The sequence below is a fragment of the Lissotriton helveticus genome, chromosome 1_1 (assembly GCF_964261635.1).
Source record: "Lissotriton helveticus chromosome 1_1, aLisHel1.1, whole genome shotgun sequence".
Classification (NCBI taxonomy): Eukaryota; Metazoa; Chordata; class Amphibia; order Caudata; family Salamandridae; genus Lissotriton; species Lissotriton helveticus.
Genome location: NC_136057.1, coordinates 1,878,898,188 through 1,878,923,874, shown reverse-complemented (window position 1 = coordinate 1,878,923,874; position 25,687 = coordinate 1,878,898,188). Strand labels below are relative to the sequence as shown.

The following is a 25,687-nucleotide window of genomic DNA, read 5'->3' as shown; positions in this document are numbered from 1 at the left end:
TCCTCAACAGGGGATTGGATAACGTTGTAACAGACAATTTAACTCCCTCGATTACGCAAATGCAACGGGACTTCGATAAATGGAAGGCTTTAGGTTTATCCCTTTGGGGACGGGTTCAGGCGATTAAGATGGTCACCTTACCGCGCTTTCTTTATGTTCTGGGTATGCTCCCTTTGTCTATTCATTTGGCTACTCTCCGGTCCATTGATTCAAAAATTAAACTTTTTATATGGGGAACTATTAAACCGCGTCTCGCCTTTGCAAAATTAAAATCCCATCAACTGTACGGAGGTTTAGGTCTTCCATCTATCGAGCACTATTCTCTTGCCCTTCATCTTTCCCATCTTTCTTTCTTTTTACCTAAGTCCAAAGACGTTCCTCAATGGGTGCCACTTGAACGTCATTTGTTGGCATCTGGTCCTGGTTTATCCCTTTTATATGGTAAGGGTTCCAGCTCTCTTGATCCCAAAAATCCTATCTTGTCTGCCATGTTTAAGTCCTGGCAAAGAAGTCACCGTCTCCTTAAATCTAATCCGCGGCTTCACTTTAATGCTCCTATATGGTCTAATTCGGCTATTCGAGTGAGAGGTCGAACTATATCTAGGCCTCTATGGCAGGAAGCTGGTATTCATTCCCTGGAACAATTGTTTCATGGTGACCATTTTAAATCCTTCTCCCAATTGAGTGAAGAATTTCATCTGCCGCCCACTCAATCCTGTAAATATTCTCATCTCCAGCAAGCTATTACCAAACATATAAGTTCCCCGCCTGAATCGTTATCCGCTTCTCCTATTTTATCTTATCTGAATTTATGGGGCACTTTTAGGGGTGTCACTTCTGGTCTTTATAAGACTTTTCTACACCCTCTATTTTCGCAACCTTTGTCCAAAGCTCTTCAATTAAAATGGCAAACACGCCTCTCTGTGACCTGCTCAGATAATCAATGGGATCTCATTTTGGAAGGATTACATAAGGGTGTTAGAGAAGCCCGCCTTAAATTCAGTATTTTTAAAATTCTCCATGAATGGCACTGGTCTCCGGTTAAACTACATCATGCTAAGTTACTTTCGCATTCTTTGTGTTGGAGATGTTCTGCTTCCGGCTGTGACATAACGCACATTATATGTGAATGCCCTCGTACCAGATCATTTTGGCTTTTCGTACGAAATACTTTGGCTCATTCTATGTCATTGCCCTTACCCTTTACCTCTGCAAATATAATTTTACATGACTTTCGTGGACTTTCCAAGTTTACTAAACCACAGATTCGCCTTCTCCATACTGCTTTAGCCACGGCAAAAATTTGTATATAGCGTCACTGGAAATCCTCCCTACCTCCTTCTCAGGAGGAATGGTTGGTGGCAATGATACAAACGGCTTCTTATGAACGTATAATTTATAATGTACAGGATCAAGCTTCCATTTTTCTTCAAGTATGGTCCCCATTCTTGGAAACCACAGTGGATAATGATTCTGTCTCTACTTCTTCTTCTTCTACGACTATTACTCCTTCTTAATCTCACTTTTCTTATACCATGTTTCCTTTCCCTTCCTTATCTATTTTCTGCTTCTTATCATTCTTTTTGCTTTCATCCTTCTTCACAACTAGTTTGCCACTCTGGGGTTTTCTTTCCTTTCCTTTCTTTCCTTCTCTTTTCTTCTTTTCTCCCTTCTTCCCTAAATTTCACCTTATGAATACTAGAGGATATGTTGTTTTATATCTATTTTTATTATAATTTAGGAATGACTTCCTCATTTATATTGTGTACCATTTCTTCCTCTGCATATGTATCTGCATTTGTGATTTATTTGAAAATTTTCGTAATAAATAATTTCAACTCAAAAGTGGTTCACCCACAACGTACACCTCCAAAGAACACAATGCAGGAAACCAATCCACGCACAAGTCCCAAGCCTCCAAAACCAGTAATCCTGGAGAAAAAAATGAGACATCTTTGTAGCACAAAAAAATGGAGGGAATTATCTGTTGACTCCACCCAGTTATGCAGTATTTAGGTTGGGGCATTCAAGGGATGTTATGAGCTACGATCGAATTGAATAGGTTGTAACGTTAAGTAGACATTTATTTACATTTTTCTACAGCACAACTTTACAGCAATTTTGGACCTAGCGAGCTTCACAATCACTGAAGATAAAGAAATCTCGTAATGAAGAACCAAATAAGCCAATATTTAAAAGCAAATAATTAGCTTGAACGAGTAATTTAAAAGTAGTCAGTCACACATGATTCAAAGGAGGGCTGGAAGGCTAAGTGACAGAAGGGGCGGTGGAGATGAGAGAAAGGGAAAACAGATGAGACACATTAACAGCAGGTGGATAAAACCAGAGAAAAGATTAAGCAATAAGGGATGAGAGAAGAGTATAAAGGGTGTAAGGTGAAGGAACTGAACAAACCGAATGGAACTGATAAGTGGTGAAAATAGTAGGGTGGGTGGAAAAGGAGAACATGCAGGAGTAAATTAGTAAGACTTACATAGGCAGATACAGTTTGAGAATATGCATTCTCAGGTTTGTTTTTTACAAAATTGGGGCAGGTATTTAGACATCTAATGTACTCTGGAAGAGAGTCCGATAAAGACAGGATAGCGCCTGTAAACGAGCGAGTAGGCGCCATAGGGGATTTTTAGTTTTTGTCTCATGTCTTAGCTCCTTAGGGTTTTGTTGTGGACAAGTAAATCTGAGAAATGAGGGAGGTCTAACATGGCCTAAGACGGAAGTACAGCGTGTGCCACCTACATTCTGAATTGCTTCTCCAGGGGCAATCAGCATAGTGCACGGCCAGCAAGCGTAATGTGCACCTGGCAGAAGCTTTTCTGTCATTGCTTAACAAGTGGCCTGATGTTTTGAGCCAATGAAATAACACACTTACTTCCAACACAGAAGGGGGATCTGTTGCTTTGCCCCTACTGAGGTACCATGAGGCAGCTGATGCAAATTTATGTCATCAGACTTGAGCTGTGTAGAGGGCATAGGGTGGAAGGTCCAATTTTGGCACGAGAACTTGAGCCAATCTGGGTTTTCAGGATATCCATGTGGTAAATTCATATACAATAAATCCTAATGCGAATAATTCGCACGGGCATTGGTTATCCTACGTGTACACAGGATGGACGCTCGTGGTAAGGCATACCTACTTAGCCTCCTTTTCCAGTTCCACTTTGCACCACATCCCTTCCTCCTTTTTGCATCTGCGGGAGTCGAGAAGAGCACAACAGTGAGTCTAGGATTTGTAAACCGGGACAGCACTGAATGCTTGGAGTTACTGCATCCTGAAGGCGGACGCCCTGTGCTGTTCAGGTCCTGCATGATCTTTGCAATCATCAGAACAACTTTATTCGGCAAATATTTGCCATCAAAGGACACAGAAAAGTACAATCATATAAAATTATTAAAAGGGAAGAACCGATAGATACGATTTTTGATTAAAATAAGATAAATACATCATTAAATTTGCAAAAAATAAAACAATATATAAAATCCCAGGGATGCAGGAGGTAGCTGCCAAAAATATACACATAGCAAGATCTTTAAAGTGCTTGTTGTCTGATCCTCCAGATGACCATTAATAACCGTGAAGCTGCAAAAACCACAACCTGCCTATTATCGGATTTAATAATTCTATGAGCTTTCCTAAAATCTCTAACACCAAGGTGTGTTAGAAATTTTAGGAGCGGCGAAATTACTTCATTCTTATGCCACGATATCTCATTGTGCCACTGGATTCAAGCTAGCCTGGCTGAAGAAGGGTGACATACCCTGAAACCGGTCCCAGGATGCTTGTTTCTGGTCCAGGGAGGACCTGGCCTAGCAGTTCAGTCTGGACTATTCCCATGGGGCACTGGGTCAAGACTGATTTGCGTATGGCTGGGTCCAAACTGGGGTGGGGTAGTGGGCAACATAACGATGGATTTAACCCAGATCTTTTGACTGGGGGAGAATGTTTGCATTGTCAGCATTCCGTCTATCATTTGTTTGCTGTAACATGATATCTAGGGCAAGCAAATAAAACATGTTCAATTGTTTCACTCCTTGTCAGGCAAAATGGGCAGTGAGCATTTCTTGGGTTTGCCAATCTTTGCCACATCATCTCAGCTTTGATCTTGTTTAAGACAGGAGATGCGGCTGCATTCTGGATTGGAGGTCACGCTGGCAAGTTCCAGGCTGTTGCTACACTGAAGTCTAGAGGACATGATTCCATTGACTACAACAACTCTGTCAGCAAAAGACAGGTAAGGAAGAACCTTTGAAGAAAGTGCGAGAAGCAGACAGGGATTATCTCTCGATTGGCTTGGGATCCACGGGGGAGAGTGAATGAAGCAGAGATCATGGGTTTCAACGACATAGGAGGGCATGAGCAGTCACTGCAGACAAGGGGGACAGGAACATTTATTCTGATTTTAATGTCAATCCCAGATCATTGTTCTCAACATGTTCTTTGGCCTACAACCAGAAGAAGAAATGTCCATGCACTGGGAAAAGACTTGAAAGGAAGTGAGAGTTGTTGCAAAGCAGAACAAGATTTGGGTGTGATCTGTAAAAGAGTAATTGGTTATGGTGTCAGTTTTCACTCATGTAAGACTTCCTGTTCCGCAGCAAAATATAACAAACGTATTTTTTTTCGTTCATCAATTAATATAATACAGTCACCGAGAAACCTTAGAACCGTGGGGAAAAACAACCCAGGGTTGACGAGTGGGGCATCAGGACATATAAACGGCAGACATTTCTAATCGATAGGCTCAAAACAGAACCCACACATTAGGCATTTCAAAGAGGTGAAATCCTTCAACTCACCATTTCTGGGATGAAGGAGCGGTGAGTTAAGGGGAGGAAGAGAAGAGGGGGCGAATTAATCGAGATAAGAATAGAGAAGTGAATTAAAAGAAAAACTATGTGGGAATTATTGGGAAAGAGGATAAGAGAGACAAAATTACCTTGGAATGGAAGAGCAAACAAGCATGGCAAAGCCAATAGGTTTTGCCTACGCGAGAATGATAAGCTTTTTCAATATTTAGGTCTCGTCTGGCACTAGCAGCGCGCAGCTCTGTCTCGCCATGCGAGGCTTTTTGAAATCAATTCACGATGTGCACGCATACAGAGGGAAAACAAATGCACAGGCATGTGGACAGCCTGACGCCATATTAGTTTACTTTAATTAGCGTAGGGATGTGCACACGTGCGCGCATGGCAGCGTGCTTTCGCTTTCCCTCCCCCCCCCGTTGGGCCCTTTCTTCCTGGCGCTGTGCACTCAGCCTTCATAACAGCAGCATGAGTGTTCGTGTCTCCGCTGCACACCCGCGTGTGCTTTTTCATTCACTGTGCCTATGTATGCTCAGCTCATTAACAGGCACTACACGCGTGATTGGCGGTTTCTCGTCTTTCATGCGATCGCATTTTATCAGTTGCGTAGACAGGTTTGCTGCCTTTCTTCTTGGGCGCATACTGAAATGCATTTTCAAATTTTCACGTTGGCTTCTCCTCGCAGCGCCCTGTGTGATTTTATGGATCAAAGGCGTTCATGCTGGGCTCGTGTTATAGGGCTTGGAGACCGAGAAAAACACACTCCCTTTTCAAGACAATAATGAATAGGGCTTGCGCTGCCTATGTGTGGCATAGGCAGGTGATGCAGAGCGGTGCACCCGGTACTGCATGGGAACTAGAAATGTGAGCTGAAAACAGCATTTACTTGTACTTTTAAAATATCTAATGTATTGAAGAGACACGTAAAGGCTGAATATACAACCACGTTCTCTGCAAGAACTGATGTTTTAGGACGTTTCTATTTCTGTGCACGGTCTTTGGACCGTTGGGGGCGGCGGGGGCAGTGTGTAGTCCGTGGAGGAAGGGGGGGGGGGGTGTTGTTTATGTGCGCCACAGCGGCCACAAGGTTAACGTGTGGCCCTCGGGCTTCCTGCTACATAAATTCAAGGACAAAGTGGGTTAAAGAAATCAGCATGTTTTCCCCTTACGGTAAATTAACACAAGTTACAGTTGATTAGATGCTGCACGTATAGGGTAGGGGCAGTCGGGTGGGAGCTAGTGCAGTCCCAATTTACTCCCCCTTGCAGTTTTAATGCCTACTCCCCCTCCGTTGCGGGGACGGGGTATGGGAACCCGGCGACACGTCCTTGCTGTGCAGGGGAGGTACAATAATGCTGATAGCGCAAATCAAACAAACTGCTGACCACCACCCCCCGCTTGAAAAAAAAAAAAACTGCCCGGCTAGCTTGAATCCAGTGGCACAGTGAGCAGTTTAAGAAGTTCTTTTCTGCCGATAGTCTGTTTTATTAAGTGTCGGATCTGGGTTCCAAAGCACAGACCTAGCAGGATGGCAATTAACAGTAACAACACATTCTCCGCCTGTCCAGATTAATTATCATATGATTTTTTCGGCTGTAATCTACAGGCACTTGTTCTCATATCGTCAGCATATATGTGTGCGTTTATCTTAAATGCACACTGTGACTTTAGACAGGGTGAGCTTGTGTGGTGTTTCTACCCTTTACATTTGCCAGTGTGCATCAAGGGCACCGTTTTTGCATATTCTGTGCCCAAGTAAGCCAAGGACATGACACTTAATGGTGAGGTATTAACAATGCACTGCGGCCACTAGCAATATAACCGGAAGCTTTGGTGATCTCCTTGGTGGCTCGCCCTCTTGGAATGCCTCTCTTCTGCTCCATTATGCAGACCCTCCAGGATATCGCGATTTCGCGATTTGCCGCGAAATCGGCACTTTTTAAAAAATGCCGCGATTTTTACAAAAATGCCCGCGAAAACTGCATTTTTGTAGAAATCGCGGCATTTTTCGCTATATCCTGGGGGGTCTGCTTTATCCAAAGACATGCACCGGTTGCCCCACACCTGTAGATGATCTACAGACACTGGGTCAGAGGGTTAAAGCAGCTCGGCTGCAGCTGGCAGTGTGAAGGTCTAGGCTCTTTGTCATTCAGAGCTGCCCGGGACTGCGCTCGTTCGCACCTCTTCCTGGCCCACAAGAATGACAATGGGAGCCCTCACCTTGCACATCAACAGGAGGGGAGGGGGGGATGGGTTGTTGTCACAGAGGATCGGCCTATTTTTGCAAGGATTGTAAAGACACTTTTTTAAACATTGTGGAACGAACAAAAAAACATGGATTGTTTTACTAAGTTTTGTTTTTACTTTTGGATGGAACCGGGTATTTTGTTTTCAAAGTTTCCTCCGTTGGATTTGGCGTTTCTTTTGCGCTGTACTTGAAAGTGGAGGTTGTGCAGCAGAAGGGGGGGCTTGTTTTGAACCATGGCAGAGGGGGCGGCCAGAGGGAAGTACCGCATCTACAGGAGCGTGTCCTTCAAGCGCCTGGAGATCAGGAGCGCCCCGGCGGAGGGGGCTGGGGAGCCGGAGGGTGTCGCCCGAGCCTCGGGTGAAAAAACTCCCCGGGCTCCTCTCCGCTCTTTGAGTGTGTCCAGAAAGCTGTCCAAAATCTCCACTGCCGGTGCCAGCAGCACTCCCAGCCCGGAGCCCAGGCGGCCCGCCCGCTCCCATTCGCCCTCCGTCAGGCAGCTGTCGGAGCGCTTCAGTGCCGCCCCCAGGGGGGCAGAAGGGAAGCTCCGGGACGGAGGGGTTGTTCATGCTGGGACCCCCGAGCGCAGAGGACCTCTGGGGGTGTCCCCCAAGCCCCCCGCTTCCTGCTCCCCAGGACCAAGCGAGAAGGCCCGAAGCCCCGAGGGTCCCTTGGATGATTTGGCCCTGGAGGGCCTGCGCAAGGCGGACCCCAGGGAGCAGACCCCCGAGGCCTCGGCTCTCTGGCCCAGCGTCACCGAGATGCGCAAGCTGTTCGGGGAGAGCTTCAGCAGGTACCCCAGGGGCCCCGAGGAGGGGAGGGCCCCTGGGCAGACCTGGAGGGACCCCCTGCTAGCTGGCTACCCCGAGCACTTCAAGCACCCCTGGGCCGAGGGCCCCCCCGGCCACCACAGCTCCTTGGACAGCTTGCCTGGGGCGCCCTCCGCAGGCGCACGAGCCTCTGCACCTATGAGGATGAGGGGAAGGATGGATGATGAGGGGAAGGATGGATGGATGGATGGATGATGAGGGAATGGATGGATGATGAGGGAATGGATGGATGATGAGGGGGTGGGTGAAAGGATGGATGGATGATGAGGGGAAGGATGGATGGATGAAGAGTGGGTGGGTAGATGGATGGATGGATGATGAGGGCGATGGATGGATGATGAGGGAAAAGGATGGATGGGTGATGAGGGGAAGGATGGATGATGAGGGGAAGGACAGATGGATGGATGGATGGATGGATGAAGGGTGGGTGAAAGGATGGATGGAAGGAAGGATGGCTAAGTGAAAGGGTCGATGGAGAGAGAAAGGGAGGATGGATGACTAAAATAGTGGATGGGTGGAAGGATTAGTAAGTGAAAGGATGGCTGGATTGGTGAAAGGGTAAATGGCTGAATGGATGAGTGAATGGATGGATGGGATGAAGAGTGGATGGATAAGTGTACAGATGGATAGGGTGAAAGGGTGGATGGATAATGGAGATGAGTGAAAGGATGGATGAGGGGATGGATGAAGGGATGGATGAAAGAAATGATAGATGGAAGGATACATGATGGATAGGTTTGCAAACGGTTGAATATGTTTGGAAATGGCTGGGCTTACTTATATAAAATGCCGCTAAATTTCCGCTAAATTTCCATATTTGTGCAGCTAAATTTCCATTTTTGTGCCGCTAAATTTGCTATTCCATGCCGCTATATCCTGGGGGGTCTGATTATGTGCACAGTAAGGGATCTAACGTCCTTCGTGTTGCAGCGCGGTGCTCATTTTTGCTTTAACAATTACTTCTGTGCAAAGTCTAAAGTAATAGGCCTCGCCTTTAATGAAGTTAAAGCCATTTGCTTTGCTATACAATACCATTAGCAAAGCAAATGGCTTTAACTTGATCTAAGGCGAGTCCTATTGCATTTTCAATGCTTGTCTTTGGCTTGTTTTTTAGACCTGTGGTACAGCAATGCGGGCTGCTGTGCAACATGGCTTAAAGTAAAGGAAAAAATCACTATGATGCGGCCAGCGTTGACCGCATTGTAGCACTAATATTTTCTTTACTCACAGCCATGTTGCACAGTAGCACGGTCACCGTTATGCAGAATGGATAAAAACTAGAGGGAAAAAAACACGAAAAGTGGCACAGGGCACAGCACCAGGGAGATCAATAAAGGTGCTCAGCATCGACTGCATATTCTCCTCATTAAATGTGATAGGTAATGACAGTTAGGAAGCTTATTTTTGGCAATTATGCCTGGCACCAACGACACACCTATACCTTTTAAAAGAAATGCAGCATCATAAATCTGTTTTCAAAGGATACCACTAGATGGCAGCATTGGCTATTTTTCTGGCTTCTCCTGCACATGCAATACCGTAGATAGAGCTATAAAGCAATGGGAAGGCGACAAACCAGCACTCACAATACTCACATAATAAATAAAAATTACATTCATGGACACATTTTTAGAATGAATAAGCATCACGTAAGTTGAGTGGCCAGTTATCGACTGTTGTTTTTTGACTGTAAACAAATCTTCAACAAATAAGCACAGTTCACTAGAAAATGCATCTGGCCACAAAAGACACAGCGTACTGGGCAGAATAGCAGGCTTAAAACAAGCTGCATTCTTTGCCTAGCATGAACTCCAGAAGGGTGCAGGAGGGATGGGTCTGAAAATACAAGCACTCTTATGGAATGCTAGATTAAAAATAAAAAAAATATTGTTGAGACTCAAAGCCCACGGCCAGTGCAAGGACATAGGCCACAGATGGGAAACTGTGGTTGGTCCATGCTCCACTGCAGGGACAGAAGCCAGCAGGAAGCCCAGCAAGCAAGGGGTGGGCTCTAAGCCCCTAGTTTGTTAACAAGAGGTTTTGCAAGGACAGCGCATATGCGGCGTGCGCTATTCTGGCAAAACCTAAAAAAGAGAGCAAGATGTAAAGATCAACTGGGAATACAAATATAGGGAAGGAACAAAAGGTACTCTTTTGAGAAAAGTGCTAACAAAAGAGAAAGGAGATGTGGACTAAAGAGAAAGTGGAGAAAGAAAAAAGGCAAAGAAAGAAACCAGCGAGTAGACACAGAGACAAAAGACAAAAACAATGGACACTGATCATTTTTTTTGCTATTGGCAAAAACAAGTGTTAGTCCTTCTGAAGAAGTTGCAAGTCAAATTTAACTAAAACACCCCCCCCCCCAAAAAAACGAACAGATAACTCATGAATATGAGGCACCCTATCAAAATGTAATCGCCATTCTTGCCCTTCAAACACTTCCGAGGCTTCAAATCGCAGGGCATTCATATTTTAAGGCACCTTGTTCCATGAACTGGGTGATCCAAAGCTCTGAGCCTATCTTTCTTCAGACTAAAATCTGGATATTTCATAAAACAAGGACCCGGTCTATCCAGTTTCGCCCCCTGCTGATTATGTCACACTGAGTTTGTTTCCTGTACGATTATCAAAGATGTGAGATTCCCTGCGCGAATAAGGATGATTAACAATCATCTAGGATCCCAGAACTCAAAAACGGGGCTATTTCCCAACAGCTGATCTTTCAAGCTCAGCTTATAAAATGGACTGGTACGCCACGCCAATTTAGATTTTTCACAGCTTGGTGGCAGAAAATCTGGATTTAATTACAGACACAGAGGCTACGATTATGCAAATCTCCTTTATTGCCAGCTCACAGCAGCAACAATTGAAGAATATAGAACTTCAATAACATTCTAATAACCTATAAAGTCCCCCCACACGCCGTCTTCTTCCTTCTTTGGTGTTGCGAATGGCAATTCTATTATCATTCTCTTCGGCGTTACCCCTAAGCACAAGTGCCACTTCAAATCAGTTGCAACTCAACAGGTGCACACCCGAAATCTCACAAATTACCAGAAATACACAGGCTTCACCAGAAAACCCGTATTCTACCAAAAATACCACAATAAACTAGGTAGCCACTTACTCGGCCACCTCCGAAAGCACTGTAGGGCTTTGTTAGGAGATTGAAGAACAACACAAATGCTACTCCACAATACAATACAAAAATAGCTGCTGGACTTGCTAGCAGTATCACATACCTGCTGTAATGATGCTCAAAAATAATCTGAATCTCGCCACATGCATGATTAAAACCTTACGCAATGAACCAGAAAAATCGTTCAGGTGCCTCAGCTCACCAAACACGTAACGAAAAGAAACAACTTTTTAAATTCTTCTGTTTCCTCAAGTCTTCACCAACATTGCACTGAAGGTTTAAGGAGTACACCACAGTGGAAGGAAGGACTTTTTAGGTTTCGCCTGGGGCCGGAGCTCCTAGCTCCGCCCAGGAGAAATCTTATGTCCCTACAGTGTGGGGCTTAGTCCCGCCCCTGCTTCCATTGGCTAGCTCCATAAATGGAGGCTAGCCATTGGAAGCCGTATCTGTCCGTCAAGGCCGGACCACCCTTTTTGCATCGTCATCGGGCGGTGGGCGGAGTTTTTTTTTTTTTTTTAGGTGTTTGTTTTCGTCATTCCATGCCGACCACGGCCGCTGGAAGAAGTCCAGGTGAGTCCCCGTTCTCGCCCCCCCTCCTGCTGACCGTGTGCTGTTCCCGCCCCCCCTGTCCGTCCCCCCTCCCGCTGTCCGTCCCCGCCCCCCCTCCCGCTGTCCGTGTGCCCGTAGGTGCTTGTTTTTATTTCATTTCAATGCTTGTTTCCAGAGCTGCCCACGCTGAAGCCCGGCCCTGCCCTTCCCACTCGTTTCCCTTTAAGTACTCGCTGTTCCCGCCCCCCCTGTCCGTGTCCGCCCCCCCTCCCGCTGTCCGTCCCCCCTCCCGCTGTTCGTGTGCCCGTAGGTGCTTGTTATGCACTTCTGTTCCACTGACGTCCTAATGAGTCACGCGCGACTCCTGGGGCGTCGCCGAGGGAGGAGGCCAAACTCAGGGTTACCTGTGATCATCAGATACGTGTTTCCGTCTCTAATGGAGTTTTCCGCGATAGGGAAAAGACCGAGGGAGTACCCCGCTTGAGTGACGCACAGACAGGGTTCCTATTATGTAACAAGCAGCAAGAGCCCAGGAGTGCTTATATTTTCCATGAAGACGGTGCTAGCACGTGCCGTCGTTGCCACCGCTTCACAAAGACCGAGCTCGTGCACGATGAAGCGAGCCTAAGATAGTTGTCTAGGCCATTGTAATGTAATATTTGGGTCTGTAAGTTGAAGCTCTGTTGCTCAGGGGATACCACACATAGAATGGGTGGAATAATAGCAGGATTTCCCGGAGCCCTCACACTGATTCGGCAAAGGGGCACGTGACTCTGGTGAAGTTGCTTACTGCTGGAAATAAAGTACCACTAATCCCAGGGTGCTCAGCGATTGTTCAAAGCACCTGAGACTCAGCTCTTCAGCACATAGCTAATATTTCTTAGGACTACAGTATGTTGTTTGCACATGGCAGCTACTTCCTGACACATCTTCTCATTCGATGAATAGGGAAGTTACAATGACGTGTGCAGGGCACCAAGACTATAAAACACAAAATATGGTAAAATAAAATATTTGTATTCCATCACTCATGTTCTAGTGATAAACAGCCCTGTCTCTAGCATGCACGGTGAAGTGCTGAGCATGCATGGTTTTCTAAAAGGAATTTTCTCCGGGTGCTTTTCTTTTACGCAGCAAAATTCGTGGGCCATAATTTAAAGCCACCGATGCATTGAAATTTAGTTCAAAGGGTCGACAAACATGAGGCTGTGGATGCTCTACAGTGGGACATAAGCACGTGTCAGCGAATGTTGCACGAAGGTATAGGGGACTGTTAGTACTCAAGGCACAAACCGATATTCCAAGAGTCGAAGTAAAAATACAGATATCTCTTTCACGTTTTGTGCATCACGGATAATGGTCTGGTCCGTGTGTGCATACGAGATATGTGTTTCAAATGTAATCTGCGGTCAATGGAATATGTTATTTGAAGAAATTCAAAAAGTGAAAAACAATTCTCATTGAGAATACCTCTAACCCCCTGTTGCAAAGGCCAAGAAAATGACATTTGTCACGTATAATCTAATTATTTTGGGGGGAGAGCTGTTGAGTGGTCTACATTGTGAGACCCTCTGAACTTGGCTTGACTTTAACGTGTGATCTTGGACAACATGCATCATATTACAGTGCGTTGACCCTACATCTACCGCATGCTGCGCCCTCATAGGAATGCAGAATGTGTTTTCATGTATCTATGCATATTACATATAGCGATTATAGAAGATGAGCTTAGTTATACATGTGGCTTCGGTTTAAATCTTTCCTTGGTATTTTTATAAATCAGTACAGTTTTAGTTGTCTCTGCTCACTTTCTTTAACTCTCTTCGAAAGCAAATACTCCCCCCCCCCTTGAAGTTTCCGACACTTTAAATTAGTATTCCCAATATACTCCTTCCAGTAAGAAGGCAGCTTAGTTTCGCCCCACATCCCAGACACTCGACAGAGGGTGGATGGTTGGGCAGTAAAGGTGTAGCCTAGAAGATGCTATAATAAATTCATTGCAGTACTCTTTTGTGACTTCTGTATTGTTGTGAGTTCGTGATTGTGTCAACAATGTATCTGCGATTTCATGTTCGCATATTGCAGTAATAATATTGTGCATTTATAAGCATTACTTTATTTTTAATATCTCGTGTTCTTTCCGTTGTATGTTTTAAATGCATGTAATTCTGATAGCTTGGGTTTAATTTGTTCACTTTAATGTTGGTTGTGGAGTCTCGTGCAAAAAAAACAGCTTCTTTTAAGTTTCAACTTAATGTTAATGTCTCCACGTTCTTTGTTTTCTGTTTCCTTTCTACTCGTTGTTGCATACAAGGAATAAATGGAACATGCAGGGAAACATTGGTAACACGTTTATTCAGTGCTTTAAATGGGCCGGTACTCACAGTTACTTAGTATCGGCACTACGAACTAGAGTGGCACATACATTTTCATGCCTTGTGGATCCATGCATATGCACACTCACTCACATGCGCACATTAATACACACTCGTGAACGTACATTCACACAATGATCATGCACACACACCCGTGCACATGTGCATACTCACATGCGCACACACACCTACAAACACACACACCATCACTCAGGGAGCTCCTAATTGAATGTGAGCATTGCATGTCAGCAATACACACGTGCACACACACACACCTACAAAACACACACCATCACTCAGAGAGCTCCTAATTGTCCGCAAGCTCTTTAATGACTGCAACTTAAGGCAGGGTTTTTGGTCCTTTGATAAGAAGGAGGTTAGTTATTATTAATCATTTTTACTGTTTGCGAGAGATTAAGCTCTTGGCATTGTAAATGGCAAAGCCATTTATTTATCTGTTTTCAAAACCAACACATAAATGAAAAATTTGTCATTTACAATGCCAATAGCTCTAACTTTTACAAAGGTGAAACCGTTGCATTGTAAATGCTTGTTTTAGCCATGTGACTGAAAAAAACTGTTTCCAATTTACAAAACGTTTGAAAGGCGTCACCTAACAGAGAATTGGAGTGAAAACGTACAGTCCCTTCAGAAGACTGCCTAACCCGAAAGCAGGCAGCACTTGGGTAGATTCCAGAGTTTACACCAATAATGATTAAATCCAATAAGCATAAGTGTTGTGTTTATGTTTTACTTTAAATGTCACGAGCTGCCTTGTTATGCGCTGCTGATGACATATGGAAGTTCCATAGATGACACATGGGAATTCCATATGTCATCGGTAGTCAGTTGAAGCAGTAACCGGATCATTGCAGCAGCTGTTCTTACGCTTAGGTGTTGGCCTGTATAGCATTTATCTTTAATAAATCATTTACTCAAATCCTATTGATTCCAGACGTATACCTAACAAATTTGGAGACTAGGATGGGATGAACTCTCCTATAGAGGATTTGTTTTTGGAATCGTGCTGGTTTGTTTTCGACAGAAGGAAATTCATATTTAAGGATATTTTTGAGTCGAAGATCGATTGGGAGTAGACATTTCATTTAATTGCTTTGGCCAACATCGTACTTTTAAAACATTATATTTTATTAAGTTTCGGCTTAATTTTGACCTACTGTGGCATTTGAAATTTGGGATTCCTTAACTTACCTTGTGGAATCTGAGAATGCTGGGCGCCTCATGATTCTGTGCAGTGACGTGCTTCTCAGGAACGTAACAAGTGGAATTGTGGGCTGCGCCTGTGACTCTTGACACTTTAAGACATAACCACGTTTACAAGCGACCATTTTGAATATTAAGGAGAAACTCGTCATCACGGAAGAGTTTTCTTTTTTTCTTCGTGTATTCCCATGGTGATTGAAGCTTACGTCTTGGCGCACATTGCACGGAGCATCATTGCGATGTGAGCGTGTCATCCTTGGTCGTTTTAACCCTTCGGTGACACGCACACCATTGGGAGCATCCGCTACACATTACACGGGGACTCACTGCAGAATTGTCTAAGTACAAATTTGGTTGATGCTTCCCTAGATTACCTTGGACATGAGATATCTGTGGATGGTATTAAGCCAAAATTGAACCTTGTGAAAGCCATTAGGGACGTACCTGCACCCTTAAACAAAGATGAGTTAAGGTCCTTTTGAGGACTAATAGAATTTTATAGCAAGTTTATAAAGAATTTCTCTGAGAAAACATATAACATGCGTCAGTTACTAAAAAAATAAGTCAGCATTTTTGTGGACGAATGAATTGGAGAGTGATTTTACCAAACTCAAATGTGAGTTGTGTGATGCTAAGAAACTTGTTGGTTTTGATCCTAGTTTGCCATGTATCATTACTACTGATGCGAGTCAAAAGGGCTTAGGTGCTGTATTGGCTCAGAAAGAGTTAGATGGCATAGAGATGGCAGTTGTTTATGCATCAAGGGCTCTTTCTCCCTCTGAGGAGAGGTATTCGGTAATGGAGAAGGAGACTTTGGCTGTTGTTTGGGGCTTGGAACATTTTAGACATTTTATATGGGGTTTCCATGTGGATGTGAGGTGTGATCATAAGCCCTTGGTAAAAAGTCTCGTCTCCAGAAAGGTTATTGAATGCCACTCCAAGGATTGCCAGGATGTCAGTCAGATTATTAGATTATAGATATACACTTTCCTACATTCCTGGTGTAAAGAATCAGGTAGCTGATTGTTCAAGTAGACTACCTTTGCCTTTGATTTCTTCTACTGAAAATTGGGATGACTTACAGGTTGCTGCTGTTGATTTAAGGAATGAACGTCATTCATCTTTGAGTCCGCAGGAATGGGAGGAGAGTGTAGAAAAGGATGAGCTTTTAGTCAAAGTGAAGGAGTGCATTGTGAATGGTTGGCCTAGTAAAAATATACAGAGTGCGGAGTTGAAATTGTTCTGGGAGGTACGTGATGAGTTGTCTCTAAAGGATTGCAATATTTTGCGTGGTGATAAAATTATTCCTCCCAAGGATTTGAGAGTAAAAATCATTCAACTGTGTCATGAGGGGCATCTTGGTATAGTTAAGACTAAGAAGTGTCTAAGAGAATTGTATTGGTGGCCAGGTGTTGACTCGGAGGTTGAAAGAGCAGTTAGAATGTGTTCTGCTTGCTTAAATTCAGATAAACCTCAGAAAATTACTACACCTCCATTATGTCCTGTTCAATGCTCAGAAATGCCATGGGAAACTTTAGGTTTTGATATCACAGGTCCAATTTCGAAGGATGAAACCAACAAGTACATTTTGGTCGCTGTGGACTATTTTTCAAAGTGGCCTGAAATTAAGGTTGTTGAAGGAGCAGAATCAGATTCAGTTTTAGAATTTATGGATGAATAATTTCAAAGAGAAGGCCTACCTAAAGTTGTTATCGCAGATAATGGTGTTCAATTTAAGTGTCATAGAATGGATGAATATTTGAAACGCAATGGCATTGCTCACAAGGTCACCTCTATTTATCATCCTAGCGGGAACGGGGAAGTTGAGAGGTTTGACCGGGTCATTAAGGACTCCATTCAGTTAGCTAATTTGAGAGGACAAGATTGGATTATTGGAATCTAAAAAATGGTTTGGATGTATCGCATCACCCCTACTGTCACAGGGTTTAGTCCTTTTTAGGTCTCGTGCCTGCTGTCGCAAAGCGAGACTATTGGAATCATTTCAGTCCTTTCCACTTTCAAGGACTACCCCGAGGAAACAAGAGACTGGCACGCGCACGCAGCCTGCCAGAATCGGATCAGGTCGCGCGCGTGAACACACGCTCCGATTCCAGCAGGCTGTTCACAACACATGCACACGCAGGCAGGCATACACGCAGGCACACACAACACACACACACAGACAGACGCGCACACACACACAGACAGACCGACGCACACACACACACACACACACACACAGACAGACAAAGACAGACAGACGCGCACACACACACACACACACACACACACACAGACGCACACACACATGTGCACACACCCCTCTCCCACTCACCGGGCACTTTCGGCGTGTTCCGTGTCCCCAGCGCTGGTCTTCACCCGGGCCCCCTCCTGGGACTTCAGATGCCGCACTCCGCTTTGGCGCCGTGGCAGGGAGCGCGCATGCGTGGGCAGCCCCCGCCCTCTCACTGTAAGCCCGGGCTGCTTTCGGTTTCGCTGGTCACGTGCCCGTAGCCACGACAACACGCGGCGCGCTCGCGCGGACCCTGAGAAGGAGCAGAGAAGCGGTTGGCAAGTGGGATCCCGAGCGGAGGACCGGAGCAGTCAACATGACTGGATTTTTATTTGTTGCAGCTTTATATAGCACCAAATCGATCCAAAGGTATTGTACACTGGTCCCTCTCACCCACTTTTTGTATTTTTAAGTTTACGTGACAATGTACATTGTTTGCTTATTCGGGTTTAGATTAGACAAAGTGTCTTATGGTCGTCCCATATTAAGATGAGCGGCATTGGTACAGCAATTGGAGTTCGTTGTGGGAGGTGCTTAGAACAAGTTTTTACGAGCCGAAAAAAAGAGGCTACAATGGAGAGGAAAACACCTCTCTTGTTTTCCAGCAGGAAATAACCAAATGATATTGAAATGGATTAATAGTGCGCAGCTGTCACTCTATAGAGCCGACAACTGGCATAGCTTATATTTGTTGAAACAGGTTTCCAGGTCCCTTCCATACCTCCAGTAGCTGGTTTTAGCTCCAAGATGCTGGGAAAAGTAATCCAAAACTTTGGGGCAAGGAAAGGGAAAAATCTCTTGCCCCTTCAATTCAATTGAATTTGATTCTAAGTAAGGGCTGTCAAGAAAAGGGCTTCCGTATATTGTAAAGATCGACTTGGTTAGTACTCCGCTTCTCTGAGAGAATCGCATGCCAAATTTGGTAAAGCTTCTGTGAGCCAGACAGGCATCTTAAAAGTACTTTTGATTTTATATGTAACCAATGTATGTAGTTTTTAAGGCAGAGGAGACTGAATTATGTTGCTTAATTCCAGTTAGTAGTCTCGCTGCCCAGTTTAATACGCTCTGTAATCCTGCAATAGCTTTTTTTCTAGGAGTACTACATAGAATGTATTGCAGTAGTCCAGGAGTGATAAAATCATTGCCTGGACTATTGGTTTGTGTCTGCCCGCCTAAGAAGCACTTTGTGCAGCATCCTACGATACAGGAGACTAAGATCATATTTACTTGTTTGTTCTGGTTTAGCTCATTGTCACTGATGAAACCTAATTATTTTACTGCTGGAGCCAGGACGGGATACTCTCCTAAATCTACTGCCCACTATTTACGTGCACTGGTAACGGAGAGGGGTCTGAAACACAAAAATTCAGTCTTGCCCCTGTTCAGTTCCATTGCATTGGTACACATCCACTGTTAGAGCCACCTTACCACAATCATAGAAGTTAGCAGTCGCCTTTTTCTCATCCACCACAGAACCTACAGTTTGGGTATTTTGCATATGACATTAAGGGCAACCCAAAGCTCTGTTAGTTTTGCGAAGGGTGAAATTTACAGATTAAACCGGTGATGGGTTTGCTCGAAATGGTGCTCAGTATCCCACGTGGCAAACCTGTTTTTGGGGTTAAGGAGGACATCCCAACATTTGAGTGTGGTTGGATAAAAATTAAAAATCAATTCCCAGGGTCTTTCTTGTGCACCCATTGTTTTTTATCTGCCTGTCCGAACAGGATGCAAAACAGCGTGTAATGCAACATGGAGATCAAATAGTAGCAGTGATGCCCTATGACCCTCGTCCAAAAGCTGTCTGATCTTGTAATGTGCTGCCACCAAAGCAGCCTCTGTGCAATGTATTGGCTTAAAACCAACTTCCGTTTTACCCAGTAAGTTGTTAGCTTCAATATGCCATTTCCGTTATCTGTCAATTTCTCTCTCCAGCACTTTTGCTGGAAAACGCAGACCTGAAGTGGACCTGTAGTGGCACAGTTCACCAGGGTCTGGGGATGTCTTTTCGAAAATGCAGAATATTTGTACCTTTTTTTCATTGATTGTTGACATGTTGCAGAGTTATTTGACAGATTGCGTGCATCTGTCCTTGTATGTGCCAAATCATCAGCCACCAGGTGGAAACATAAACTGAACTTGGTTCAAGGTTGCCCCATATCTTATTGATGGAATCAAGGCTTGTTCCAAATTGGCCAGAAACATTTCTAAACCAAATAACCTGGATACCAGGTTAGGCTGAGAATCTTGATATACATTTTCGTCAGCTCCTACCAGTTTAAAATGTTGACTAATTTAATTTTATCATAAAAGGATGAGAAGGATTCAAATAGCTTTGCTGAGCCAGGGAGTTCTCTTCATCTGAATGTGGGAGAGGATATTCTTTTTATTAATTTTATTGAATTATGCGCAGCTAAAATCCTATTGGTAAAATAGTTTTAAAGCTAATTTGTGTGACTTTTAATCATTTTTAGCTCCTTTTTTTAACACAAACGTTTCTTTCACTGAGCATTACTTTCTCTATTTTTGTTTGTACATTTTGGACTGTTGCCAATTTACAAAAATACCATGGAACTGATGGAATTCGCTTTTTATTGCTTTTAGATTTTAAATAGGAAATTAGGTTTCATGCATTATTTACCCAGCAGCGAAACTGAGTTGCCAGTTGGATTGCATCCTTTCTGCTGTTGCTTACAGGCGGGCAAGTTCCTACAAGAGCTACTTTTATTTCTGCTCAGGAAAATGTCTGATTGTAGACCATGAACACCCTATTCAGTGCATTACTCTGGTGGGTGGGGCTTCTTTCCTATTGTCTTATTTTGAATGCGAACCATTGTGGCCAGACCACACCATATTGATTGGTTCTCAAAATAGAAGGGTCCTGTTCATAGTTAAAAATAGATCAGTTATGAGACCTTTTGCATGTGTAGAAGAAAAGACTTGATGCTCTAAAGTTAAGGGAGTGCAGCAACTTGTCTGATATGTCTATGCTTTTTAGGTCGAGCCTGCGAAAAGCGCGCAAAGCGCATTCTCGCTGCGAGAACTATAGTCGTCGGCTCAGCCGACAACGAGTGGAGACAAGAGATGGCCACGCGCGCAGCATTGTAATGGGATTTGGTCGCACGCGTGAGCTTCTGCCGTAGACAGCATGGCAGAAAGAATCGGATCACGACGCGCGCCTCGTGAACAGTACACGTGACTGACTTTGGTAGGCTTTAGGTTTCGGTTTTAGTCAGCGTGCGTGGGAAGGGTAGAGGGGAGCAGGGGGAGTCTGCAGAGGGGTGCGCGGCGCCGATAAACAGGCCGGTTTTGAAAATAGCTTGCAGCGAGAGGTACGCCCTATAAAGATTAGATTAGATTACATTTTCACACTTCACTGACCGCACACTCACGCCCTGCCTCGCAGCTCCTTATGTAATAACCAGTTGCATAAATCCCACCACCTAGCCCACCCGCTACACACACCCCATCACAGGCTTCCCCCTCCGCTGCTGAGATCCCCTTTCCCCGCCGTCTTCCTTCCCTGCAAAAGCCCACACTTAGCTGTCACCATTGACGCTTTCTAACTGCTTCCCTCACCCCTCTACACGTGGAAGAAATATGAAAACCGGCAATAAAACAATCCCTTTTGAAGGAGGTTCTTTGTAGCATATGACTGTACATGCTCGCAAACGTTGTCAAATAAATAATTCATTTTCTCTTGCCTATCTCTCATAAAAACGTCATTGTATGGCTTCAATAACGTGCAAGAGGGCGGGGCTCACTCGAAACATCGCAAAAAAATAATAGGTACCAAGTCAACTTTACTTCGATAGCAATTAACACGATGCACCCTGGATGAGTCGGTGTTCAGGGCACAGCCTCAAAACCTTTGGTTTGCGACTAGCAGATAAACACTAGAAATCAGCCTTGCTAGGTTTGACTCACTGAGCCCACACCACGCTGCCAAAGGGAGTGATACATTTCATTTGCAAGATTAGGTCAAGCTGAGCAGTGGTGAATGAGGTCGGGGCAGTCATAGTGAGAAAGAACTTCGTGCTAGACGTTTGATTACAGAAGAAATTCTCAAGTGTCAAAAAGAATTTAGATCTCAGAGCTCAGAAGAGCCACCTTAAAGTAAATGATAGTTGCCCTTTTTGGGATCACGACGCGCGCCTTGTGAACAGTTCACGTTAGTTTGTATCAGCTTTTAGGTTTCAGTTTCTTTCTTACTCATGCGTGTACATCTGGCTTTCGAAGATTTACGGCGTGAGCTGCAATGAAGTGGTGCCTCGCTGTCGGCAGCAAGTTCTTTCTACTTATGCCCCCAAAAAAAGCTAATAATGTTATTCAATGTCACTCGTTGGGAAACAGCGCATTTCTGATTTACGTTAGGCCGCGCGCTTTTACAAATAGGAAAAATGGGGGCAAATACAATAAGCATAGAGAGAGTCATGAAGCGCATTTTATATTTTATGTAATGTTATTTATTTACACGTGTGGAAACAGCGCATTTCAGATTTACATTAGGCTGCGCGGTTTTACAAATAAGCCCGCGCGAAATTTTACAAATAGGACACATGAGGGCAAATACAAGAAGCATGGAGAGACAGTCACGAAGCGCATTTTATATTTTATGTAATGTTATTTAATTATATTCGTTTGGAAACCGCGCATTTCAGATTTACATTAGGTCGCGCGGTTTTGTAAATAGGAGACATGAGGGCATATACAAAAAGCATGGAGATACAGTTAGGAAGCGCGTTTTATATTTTATTTAATGTTAAATATTTTCACTTGTTTCGGAGCAGCGCATTTCACATTTACATTAAGCCGTGCGCAGCTAGAACGCTTGAGAAGGAGCAGGCTGGCAACACCCATTGCAATAAACAGCTTTACCCCCCCCCCTTTCCCTGTGGACAGGAGCGCAACCCCCATTGCAACAAAGAGCTTTAGCCCTCTCGTGTTGTTTTTGGCAGTTTACGTTAATAGAGCTCCATGGCATGCACACATGCTCAATTAACAACTTCATAGGTGTTTAAAACAATATGTGCATGTTAAAGAGGCTTTGCTACGAACTGATATGAAGTGGCGTCTCGCTGGCGCCAGCAACTGCCTTTTACTTCTACTAAAAATAAAAATAAAAACTTTTCAAATAATGTTACTTTATTTCACTCTTTGGAAACAGTTCCTGTGTGGCAGCCTAAGCTTAGACAGCTTCTGGGCACACATACAGCTTTACACAATAAGTTTCTTAGCTGAAAAACTTTACAAGGCTTTAAAAGGCTGCATTGCAAACTATGAGACACAAGTGCGCAACACACATTGTAATAAAAAGGCTTAAGATTTTCTTTGTCGTGTGTATTGCAAGAAGCATGAGAGCAAATACAAGAGACATGGAGACACAGTAAAAATGTTCATGCAACACATTCTCATATACAATGTCAATAACTCAAACTTTAATGCTGCGAGACCTATTGCATTGCAAATGCTTGTACTATTATGAAGGGGCGAGTGCCATTTACTAAGGATAACCAGTGTTGGATGAAACAGTCAAGATTGTTGGAGTGGTCTTCAGCACAGGTAAAAGATAATATTTTGTTACATCAAAACAAGTATAAAAGGCATTATGACTCCAAGCATTATACTAAAGAAGTTGTTTTGGAGGTTGGTGATGTTGTGAAGGTTAAGTTGCCTTTCAAAGTAAAGAAGGGGCAAAGTAAATTTTCAAAACCTTTAAAAGGTAATTGATATCTATAAAAATTCGGCAAGATTATCTGATGGTAAAGTGTGGAATAAGGGAAGAATTGTTAAGTGTAAGGAAAATTTTGTTGATAGTGGTAATGTTCAGGGTTATCAAAGCTCTAGGAATTTTCATTGGCTGGATCAGGAATTGATGCACAATGGAAATTCCTCCAATTCAGAGAGTATTGTACAAGATCTAATTTCCTCCAATGCAGAGAGTACTGTACAAGATCAGATCTCTTCTAATTCTGTAAGTATGGAATTGTTGGATTCTGTTAACGAACAATTACATGACCAGGATTTGGTTTCTGATGACATTCCTATAAGCAGTTTTGGTAGGGTTGTTAAGCCTCCTGCTTATTTAAAGGATTATATAACAAAGGACTGATTTTTACTTATCTTTTTCTTTTGTTGACAGAGGAGGTGGTGCCTACATTTGTGTTTTGGGACTTTAGGAGTTTAGCATAAGATTGTAATTTAGAATAAGATTCTGCTTATATATTAGTATGTATAAGGTAAAGAAGCTTTTTTTATGTATTTGTTTACTTTTTGGAAAATGTATTTTTTCCTTATTTTGTCTTGTCTTTATTGTAAAAGGAAGGAGCTGTGTTGTGTTTATGTTTTACTTTAAATTTCTCGAGCTGCCCTTGTTATGCGCTGCTGATGACATGTGGAAGTTCCATAGATGACACATGGGAATTCCATATGTCATCAGTAGTCAGTTGAAGCAGTAACCGGATCGTTGCAGCAGCTGTTCTTACGCTTCGGTGTTGGCATGTATAGCATTTATCTTTAATAAATCTTTTACTCAAATCCTATTGATTCCAGACGTATACTTAACAATTAGGTGCCCCAGTGATAAGACTCACCTCATCCTCCCGGTTGAGTAGCACCAGCTGGCTGTCCGTCAGAATGCAGTACTTCCTCTCCCAGGTGGTCGTCTCGGTGTAAGGGGACTGGCCGCAGGACAGCCTGTGAGTTGGTGGCCCTTTAACATCTGCAGAATGAAACACAAAGAGCCACAATAAATGATGTGAACCTCAAATACACTCTATTATGCAAAACACTAAACAGTGAGAGATTACACTGGAATAGAATGCGCACAATCTGTGTCCCAAACCCAGCCCATTTTCACTTTGGTGACTTTGTACAAGAGTTCTACTTGTTTCTATACGGTTTGCTGGAACTTTTCCAACACAGTCAAGCAACAATATCATGATTTAGTCTACTAGGATAATTGGTTGCCAGAGTTTGACTGAGGGTAGTTAAACATGTTAAATAATCAATCATTAATTTTCACCAATGACAAGCGTAGGCAAATGCAGAGAGCTTGTATCCTCATTCATTTCAGGCATGTTCATTTCCTCGTCACGAGATGCTGAAGACACACCGACAGCCTTTAAAAACACAGTATCCCAAGTTATAGCAGGCCTCCCTTGGGGGGGTCACACAAATAACCCGGGAACCAGGTAACATGTCCATCCAGCCATTTTCTCTGATGCAAATAACAGAGATGAGGAGAAGTGCTTGGAGACAACAACACACTTCACACAAATCAGAGCCAGGGCGGCAGCAGCTGGAGTGTGAGCAACCAAGAAATGCACAACATGTCTCACATGCAGTTATTTCACGCGCACACCAACAAACACACACACCCTGACAGACCAGGGGCGCCAAATCACGTTCGAGTTCAAGAGGTCAGACCATTCTCAACAACAGCAGCGCTGAACGTGCTTATTCTGCTTGGTTTTCAAGTCACCATCTTCATTTGTGTCTCTACGCAGGCATTTCTGAAGAGCGTGGAGCGCCGCCATCTGGCGGCTGCACGCGACGCATGGAGAAAAGCAACTCGGAATGTTCAGAGGCTCTGCAGCCAATGAGCGCACACGCAACCATGGCGAAGATTGGCTTAGAATTCTTCCTGCATTGTGGCGTCACTTGGGTACGTACATTCAGCCCAATGAGGCCAGAAGGCTACGAAAGTTGGCTCAAAGTTAATATTATTATTTTTTTTAATGGGTACAGCAATTCTTTCCCGGACCCCAGAGGTACGTTAATCATAGCTGCCATGGTTTCAGATTAATTATGTGTGACATTTTCATAATTTCAGTCTAATTATGACAGACACAACGACTAGGAGTGACATGAAGCAATCAAGCAATGAAGACTACGGGAAACATATAAATATCAGAAAGTACACCAATTTGAGCAACGAGAAACTCTACGAAGATCTTAAAACTGCTGCAAAACACCAGAAATGGAAGGGCACTAGGATATGAGCGAGGGCCCAGCACGGAGCCTGCAATGCAGAGCTCAGCTTAGGCACAGTAACACCAGACGCGTGGTACTTGGCAGAGCTGGTTTTACTCAGACCTTACAATTCAGAAATTAAATTGCAAGACAATGGTAGAGGGGAAAAGACGTGGCCTAACGGCTAGAGCGGTTGACCTAGATACTGGGGAACCAGGTTCGAATCTTGGCAGGGAC

General features: G+C 43.9%; 1 protein-coding gene across 4 annotated transcripts in view; it reads right to left on the bottom strand.

The window, feature by feature from the left end:
• The window catches only part of RASAL2 (RAS protein activator like 2), a 770,134-nt gene that overhangs the window by 446,218 nt on the left and 298,229 nt on the right, over nt 1-25,687 (bottom strand). For 3 of the 4 annotated variants that reach the window (XM_078642089.1, XM_078642070.1, XM_078642080.1), the window contains exon 2: nt 24,070-24,197. In XM_078642089.1, coding sequence (XP_078498215.1) covers nt 24,070-24,197 — 128 coding nt within the window. Of the gene's footprint in view, nt 1-24,069; nt 24,198-24,959; nt 25,020-25,687 lie in introns of those variants that run through there. The other variant, XM_078642098.1, reaches the window with a different exon arrangement.